This window comes from Nothoprocta perdicaria, unplaced genomic scaffold (assembly GCF_003342845.1).
Source record: "Nothoprocta perdicaria isolate Ctin4 unplaced genomic scaffold, notPer1 scaffold_99, whole genome shotgun sequence".
Taxonomy (NCBI): Eukaryota; Metazoa; Chordata; class Aves; order Tinamiformes; family Tinamidae; genus Nothoprocta; species Nothoprocta perdicaria.
Window position 1 is genome coordinate 1895748 of NW_020456298.1, and position 8455 is coordinate 1904202.

At 41.9% G+C, this 8455-nt stretch overlaps 1 protein-coding gene across 1 annotated transcript in view; it reads left to right on the forward strand.

Moving 5' to 3' along the window:
* Positions 1–8000, forward strand: part of LOC112959366 (disrupted in schizophrenia 1 protein-like) — a 48656-nt gene extending 40656 nt beyond the window's left edge. The window contains exon 5 of the mRNA XM_026053384.1: positions 5311–8000. Within this exon, the coding sequence (XP_025909169.1) occupies positions 5311–5459 (149 nt within the window). The 3' untranslated portion in view covers positions 5460–8000. The remainder of the gene's footprint in view (positions 1–5310) is intronic.
* The last annotated feature ends 455 nt before the right edge of the window (positions 8001–8455 follow it).

Genomic DNA, 8455 nt, shown 5'->3' on the forward strand with positions numbered 1-8455 from the left:
ACTGGCTACCATCTAAGATGCAACAACTCTAAAAAGGCTTTCTTGATTCCTGAAGAAAATACACTACAGGAATGTGAAATAGCAATATCCATGTTTTCTGTATGACATGCATATTTCCTTCTAGATGTTCAAGCTGCAAAAGTCAGTTAAAAATATCTGATCATTAGAAATTTGAGAATTGCGGATTAATATAATTCCAAACCACAGTAGTCTGATCTAGAGCTGATTTAAAGTATCAATGCAATGTAACTCTTGTTATCTACAGATATCTCAGTCCTCCTGCTAAGACCTTCAGTGACAAAACAAGAAATTGTACTTAAAAAGTATGGACATAGAGAGAAGCCGTTCAGCAATTCAGCAACCATTCATTAACATTCAGCTGCTATTTCAAAGGTAGTCCAGATCAATATGCATAAAACGTTACCATCTGGTATATGTAATCACTCTGCTGCACTTCAAACAGGAATGAAAAGAGGCAGCTACCCCAGTGCTCTAGACCTACAGATTGCCTTCGAAGTAGAAATAAGTCAGTGCCTACAGAATGAACAGACCCACTGGTAACTTTYTTAAATTATACAAACCCAAATTGAGATTGGTGCAAAGATTTAGCCTCGGTAGAAGAACAGATGATTAATAGTTGGGTTTATTATCTTCATGGTAGTTTATTTGTTTTTAAATGAAATAATTTCTTGTTTCAAATGCTAGGCAATTAKGCACTGTCCATTAAAAATCTATAGAACTCTCAGAGAGCAAGAGCTTGAAGATCTGAAATTGGAATGAGAGCAGTATAAACTTTCCAAACTCTTATTTTCTGATTATTTTTGTGCATTCTCCTCAGCTTCCCTTCCCTCAGCTTCCCTTCAGCCCCAAATAACTGCCTTCTACATATAAATATTAAAATTATTAGGTCAAAATTTGACAAGATGCTGCACAGATATAATTAGTCTTACTGCTTTGTTATTAAAAAGGCTTTTAAAGACCACATTGACAAAAACAAATTCCTGATGCACTCAAGCTATTTTTCCAGTGTTGTGTGTGTGTCATAGCTTTGATTAATAATTAAGTTTTTATTAGCAGAAAAATCCCAGATGTCATTGTTTTTCATTCTACATTTTGTTGGCAAAGAACACTTGAATCATCCATGCTGCTAGTAATAATTGKCAGTGCAACCTGAGCAAAGGGGAAATATAGTGATATTTCTTTGCCCTGTGTATTTGCACAGACCCRTTTGGGATTTTCATTTAATATTGAAGCTTTTCTCAGCAAATATTAAACTGTGCTTGTRTATAAAAAGCATCAAACAATAGACAAAAAAAAAAAAGCTCTTCTGTAGACTCTTGACAGCTTTGCAGATTTGCTAAATTCTGTGTAGTACAACCAAATAAACCCACAAAACATGCAAGTGTGGTTAATCATTGGCAAGTGTATGAAAACAGTCCACATCATTAGCGGAAAAGCCAAAGGAAGGGAGATGAGTCAGTGCTGGTGTCTGCAGCGCTGATGAGAGGTGTTACTTTCCTGGCAGTAAAGGCCTGGGTTTCCCAGTAAAATTAAACAGAGCCTGTATTGCAATTTCACAGTCATTTTTGTTCTTAATTAGCAGTTACGGTTTGATAGGCAATTTGAATGCCTGCAATAGCTTCCTCTTGTGAAAATGGTTTTGTTGAAAGGAAGCCTGGCTGGACAATTATCTGAAGCACACGCACAATCTCCATTCCTTGGCCTTTAAACGGTTATTCTGAAATCAGAATTTTGTGCCTACACGTTCACCAGGCACTGCAGGTTCCTCACCTTCACCATAGTAAGGGAACGTTGTCATATATGTGTTGATTTATAGCCGGATCAGGAGGGTAGAGAGTAGTCCCTACCTGGACCTCGCTGAGCAGTCTCACCTTGAGTGAAGCTGTAAGAAATTCTGGCAACCTGTGATAGTGATAGGTGGCAATGGGTCCTCCTCATCTTTATTTTGGATGAGAGGAGAGTGGGCTCAGGAGAACGTGGTTAGGAGAACGTGCGTCCACATTTGGCAGTCTCCTCCAAGGAAGGCAGGTCAGTGCCTGTCAGGCACTGCAGCTTCTTTGCTTTCCATGGTGTGCTGCTAGAAATGCTCTGGAGGCTGCTGTCATGGGCGCATCACTGCAGTGATTCATCTTTCAGAATGCTCCGGTGGGTTTTGTTTGGTTATTTTTGGGGGAGTAAWTGGGCAGGGAGGTGCTCTTCTATGAGGGGACAGGAATTACATTTTATTATAGAAAGGTTTAGTGGCTGTGAAGGAGGGAGCTAGCAGTGGASGCAGGGGCAGTAGGAAATGAGTTACCCAGCTTCACACCTACAGGCACCCTCATGTTCTGCAAGAAGGAAGAGGGAACCATGTCAYGTTCTGAGTGTGAGACCACAGAGAYTGGCCTGGCTTAAAGGAGGTKGGCACTGGCGYGGTGTTTTWCCTTCACTTCTGAGCAGTCCAAACCCACGTCGTTCCAAGTCCAGCCTGAAACCTCTTGCCTCCTTTCACCAGTGCTGGGGCCACGGCATTGCTGCAGACTGGGGATTCTCTGTGTATTAAGCTGTCTCAGAGTACTTTATTTCCCTGCTTATGTGAAAAGAGTGGGGTTTTTTTTCCTACTTTCTTTTTCACCTGAAGATCTCCAGGAGATGTTCCTGGTTGAAACTGGTTTTGTCTCCTCCCTTTGGTACTGGCTCAACATTTGTGGGTCTGGGTAGCGAATTTAAGCATTAAGGAGACATTTGCATGGATCAGGTGTGAGTCAGCCACATTATGTGCGTTTTTAAATTGGGCGAAGCTCTTTATCCAGACATGACTTCTGGRTATGGATAGGAATTCCATGCTCAGTCGCAATAACTATATATTTGGCTCAGCTGTAAAGGCTAGTTTGAAAGGCTAGTTACGACTGTACAGCAAGTTATGGTATTATTCATGAGCTTATTGCAACTGCATGTAGACCACTCAGACGTCTTTCTTGTTGTTCCATCTTTCTGTTGGTTGAGTCACTTTCCCTGTCACCTTCATTTTCCTGCTTCCTTCAAGGTATCTGATCCASTGCAGGAAAACATTTAAATTTTGCTTTTTCTCTGTAACTAAAGAGATTTTTGCAATCATTTGGGATATTACAAAGAACAGMGTGTAGTCACAGACTGCACATCAGATGCAATTAAATATCAGGGGCTTCATGATGTTCATAAACTAAAGGATTTTTTTTTTTGTTTTTTGCTCTTACCAGTTAGGTTTTCAACAGAACCTCATCATTAAGTTACAGTGGTACCAGAGCCACTTATCAGAGGACAGTGATGTTTCTTACTTCAGAGGAACTGCAAGGCTTAACTAATTTGTCCTTGTCAAGTGCTTTGTGATCCTAAAAGAGGAGTCGGGGGTGTACGAGTATTACTGATAATGAGTAGTCAGAAGCATTTCAGATTAATAGGACCGTCCAGAAATTAGAAGTATGAATGAATACTCCTGGTAGAAAGTGGTAGAAGATTGTGGTAAATATATGTAAAATACATAAAGAGGAAGTTTTGAGGAACTGGTAACAGAACTAAAAGCAGCCTAAAGGCTTTTCAGAGTGGATAAATGTTACTGCTTGAAATAGAGGTGAGTTGTATAGCTCTCCCATCACTACTTCTAGTCACAATTTTTCAAAAGCAGCAGCTCACTTTTTACAGTTGCATAACCTAAGGGTGTCTTTTTCTCTTGACATTGCCTTGACATTGTGCCTGGGTAAAACAACATTTCATAAAGGCTAAAGCCTGTCCTTGTGCATTACCCTTCCTGTGAATTATAGTTTGGAAAGTGAGTTGTTTCAGCTTCAGCCTGTTTCATTTCCTACGAAGAAATGCTTCCCACAGAGATCACATTGATGTCTTACTGCTGTAGATGAACTTGCTTCTGTCTCCCTTGATCCATTTATGTTTGCCTTTTGGAGTCCTTGCCCCTTAGCCTTACCTCTACCAGAGAGAGCACTGGCCTCAGTGAGGTTGTGGGTAAGCCCAAGGTTTTTTTCTTTTCACATAGACTTTGGTGTTTTAGAGCCTCAGCAGCCTCTGACTTAGCCTCCCACTCTGCTCTCCATGTACAAGAAGATAAAGTTGCTTATCTCCATGAGCTACCTGCAGGCCTTGCTCATGGTTTCAGTGATGGATAGTCTCACTGATGTAAGATTAAGTTTATCAGCAGAAAGGCTGACATACTAGTAGTTTAAACTGTGCTTATTGACGGGAAGGTCTAGTCATGGGGACAAAAAGCTGCACTGCTTAGAAAGCCACTGATTAAAAATGTGTGCACRTCTCAGCAGTTGCTGTTACCTCCATGTGTCTCTAGTCTTCCTTTCATCTGCAGGTGTCTGCTCACTGACCACCTCTTCCACTGTTGTTATCCCAACTGTCCCCTTCCCTCCGACACGTTGCAGCTGGGGAGAGAGGAGAAGGGAAGGTGAGCCCCTCTTCGGAGGTAAAGCTATTTCCCATTGTTTCTTCCTTAGGGCCCTGCAGGAAACCTGACGTAAACAACAGCAAATAAAGTGTGGAAAATCTTGCAACCACATGAAGCGTTTTTCTCTGAATTATGAGATGTTCTGCAAGTGGTTTTGGTCCTTTTAGCACAAGGCAGTGAGATGTTGCTACCACTAATCTCTTTGCTCTTAGTCAAAGCACTGTGTATCTTTGTATCGCTGCTATATTTTTGTTGTCTGCACTATAATTACACTGATAATTCAGCTAAGATTAAAGCCTTCTGGAGGTAAGCAGAGCAGAAACACTTTCTCTGGCACAAGCTCACTTCACTGCTCAGACACTCCCCTTTTTCTCCCCCTTTCCTATCACACATTTCCTAGCTCTCTCACACCGTACACTATATGGTCACTTGCTTATRGCTTGCACTGCGCTCACCTAGGAGCACTGGGGATCCGAGCCTTCCCTGCCCCGAATCTCTGGAATAAAGTCCTGTTCTCTCTGCAGCAGAATAAAATCAGCTCGTGCCACTGCTTCCATGGTACAATTTCTTCATCTCCTTCCATCCCATGATAACAGTATGCAAGCAGTATCCCTCATTTCCTCCCCTTTTTTAAGTGCTAAATAATGCTACTTGAGAAGTTCAATTTGCCTTTTTTTTTTCCTTTCTCACACTTGCCTTCAAAAAAATGTATTAATATTTAATCCAAACAGTTTGGAAGAACTTGAAGCTACAATTAGATAGCCATCTGTTGTGAGCAGCAGAAGAACAATTTATTGAATAAGTTGGAAAGAGAAAAGGGGCTGCCAATCACCTATAGATTTGTTCCTTAATAAAGGTTGCACAGTCTCTGCAAAGGGAGATCCAGGTGGTGAAGGAGACACTCCAGACCGTGATGGTGCAACTTCAACCAGGCAGGGAGGCAGCAGAAGAAAAGGCTGGAGACTTCCTCGGTGACAGCTGGTGTCCAGGAAAACAAGACTTGCAGGAATAATGAGCAGGAAGAGCTGGTAGGATGACATTAATTCGCAAAGGGCTGCTTTTAGTAACTGAATACTGTTTTACCAAGCCTCAGGGATCTCTTCTCTCCCTGCATAACTAATAACTAAATCAATTATGGAGAAGCAGAGCCCGGAGGTCTATCATCTGAAGTATTCTACACGGCCTCACATGTTTTGGCACAGATTGGGAAGCAGCTTTCAGAGCAGAGCATCTCCTGTAAGTGTGTGGATTACAAATTGATATGTTTTAAGTGAGTCTGCGAAGTTGCCTTTAATGTCAGTGAAATGTTCTCCTCAACTCATCAACAATATTTGTCTTCCTCAGTCACGGATTTTTCTCCCCAGTTTAAAAATGTAACATTAAAGCTGGTACATCTAGTATTTCTTGAAGCATAGCTGTAAGAATGTAAGTACTTTTCTTTCTTTGGCTTTCACAGCTTTCTTACACTCAACATATTTTTGCATTCCTGCCAATAATTAAATCAATAGGATGAAATTCCAGCCAACCAAGTTCTTTCAACAGAAGTTTGGACCTCATTTACTCAGTGGTGTGGAGAACAGTGGAGGTAACTAACAGCAGCCCCTACCCTGCAGCAGTAGTTAGACTATTTCATGTATATGTTAATATAAACTTGCTTTGATATTACAGGGGTTATAAAGCACACAATTAATGTTGGTGATTTGCATTACAAGTATAAGTACTGTATGAACAATGTCATTTAAATTTCTTTGTAAAGTTTATTAATGCTATTATATTGCTTTAATCTATATGAAAGTTAGAAGGAATAGACACGTATGTATGTATATACATACTTAAACATGTATTTTTAATACGAGATAAATGTTCAAGTGAGACCAACTGCTATAAATAACCTGCATTTAGATCAGTGTTCAAAGCAGTTAATGATCAACAATTCATCCTCTCCTCTTACTGGGATACTAGAGTATATCTGATATCACACAAAATTCAGCTTCTGCCATTTGTTGCAGAGACRAATTAAAAATATATATGTATATGGTTAATTATCTGTTTTAAGCCAGTAAATGAAGCCAATCACATGTAACTCATTACTGTACTTTTTAATACTACCTTTGTCTGACATGTTTAGACTGACCATTTCTGCTACTTTGATTGCTCATTTCACAGCCACATGGGGAGGGTTTGTGCAAGTTTAGCAGCTCATTGGGCTACTAGTCCTGTGAGATTGTGATCATTTTCCATGTGTGTTAGCTGAAACTTCTACCTCAGTGTTAAGTATATAGGGAGAAAAAGAGCGCCAGGCAGCTGAGACAACCGTACAACAGGGTTATAATTGCATCCAGGAGTATATGGTTGTCAAACAAGGGGACCAGAGCTCAAGTGGTTGCTGCAGTCATCAGATCCTCAGGATATAATTACAACCCTGTAATTCAAAGCATGGGTGACTTTTATCTTTGTATAATATGTGGATCAGCATCCGTGCTGTGGTTAGGAGCCTTGGATCGTTACCGTGCACGGACTGCAGTACTCGGATCCCATCACCAGTCTTGGATGGAGGTCTCTTGCTGCTCTATGGCCTCTTTTTTTCGACAGGTCTCCTTCTCCCAGCTTTGCTGGCTGGATCCTTGTTTGCTACCTACCTCCCTGCTGCTGATGTGGCACTTTCTGAAAATTCCCACAGACGGATGAGCAAAGTGTTAGTCACGGGCTACGGGGAGCGGGTCTGCTTGTCTTCTGGCACCGGCTGGAGTCCAGCCCCATGCGCGGAGCCAGCTCCAGTCTGGGAAACCCTGGGTGGGCTCATGCAGTGTGGGTGCCTGGGGAGGACCGTGAACCACAGAAACTGGCATGAGTTCAGGTAAACAGAAAGAAAGCGCACTGACAGAGTAGACCTAGCAGCTGTTTCCTTAAGGCAAGCAGAAGCTGCTCGTGAGTTGCCATCGGAGAGTCCAGGTCTTGCATTTCCGTCAGTGGGCATTTATAGGACTGCAAGCGCACTGTGAGGACAGCCCGGCGGGATGAACTGTGCACTAAAATTGCATGACCTCCCTCTCCCCATATGCCAAGAAGTGTGTAGAGTTCTGTCCTTTGATAATCTAGTGCCTTTAAACTAAATAGTTGGAGGGCAYTGTAAATGTCTTGGAGCCAGGATCTGCCACAGCTGAACTGTGAAGTCTTCCTCCTTGCAGCTCTTAGGACTCAGCGGTTGGCATAGGAACCCTCGTAAGGACAGGCAAGTAGCATCCTCATTCTCAGCAGCAAGATTTTTGAAGACATTCCAGCTCACTTAAAAACCTATGTGGCGTTCATATTTCCCAGCTTCAGAATGCCARTGTGGTTTAATAACACTCAACTTATGCAACCACTTTAAGACATTGAACTCCTGAGAAGGAGGGAAACTGAATCTGTCCTCGTTTATGTCATATTTGTATCTATTAACATTTATTTTATACATACTGTGGACTACTACTACTTTATTTATTATTCCATTAACTTCACTGTTTGATGTGGGAAGTTAGAGCCAGTAATCATTCTTTTTCTCAGACATGCTGAATAATAAGCATACTTAAAAAATAGAAGGTATACTGCATAATGTCTCAGCTGTTTTTATATCTGTGGATAAAATCCTTTTCAATTAAAGAGTATGTTTTTAACAAAACAGCTGTCGTTGCATTCTTTCCTGCTGGGGTGGAGGAGGGAGGATGGAGGCAGGCAAGGAAGGGAGAAAACATGTGCATGACAGCGTGCTCTTGATGGCAGTGGTGCCTCTGCTTGGGAAGCTCTGTGGTGCCTTCTGGAAACTGTGTAAAAGAAATAATGCATTGGAGACTGGAGTCCCACAGCAAGAGGCAGGTATCTTCAGTGTGAAAGGGAGAGAAATCTGAGCCGTGTGGACATGCAAAACCTGTGCTTAAGCCCCAGCTCAGCCAGTCTTCCTGTGGGTCTGAGACCTGCCTGCCCCCCGAGTACCTCACCCAAGTGAGGAGAGCTCTTCCCTAGCCCATGGGG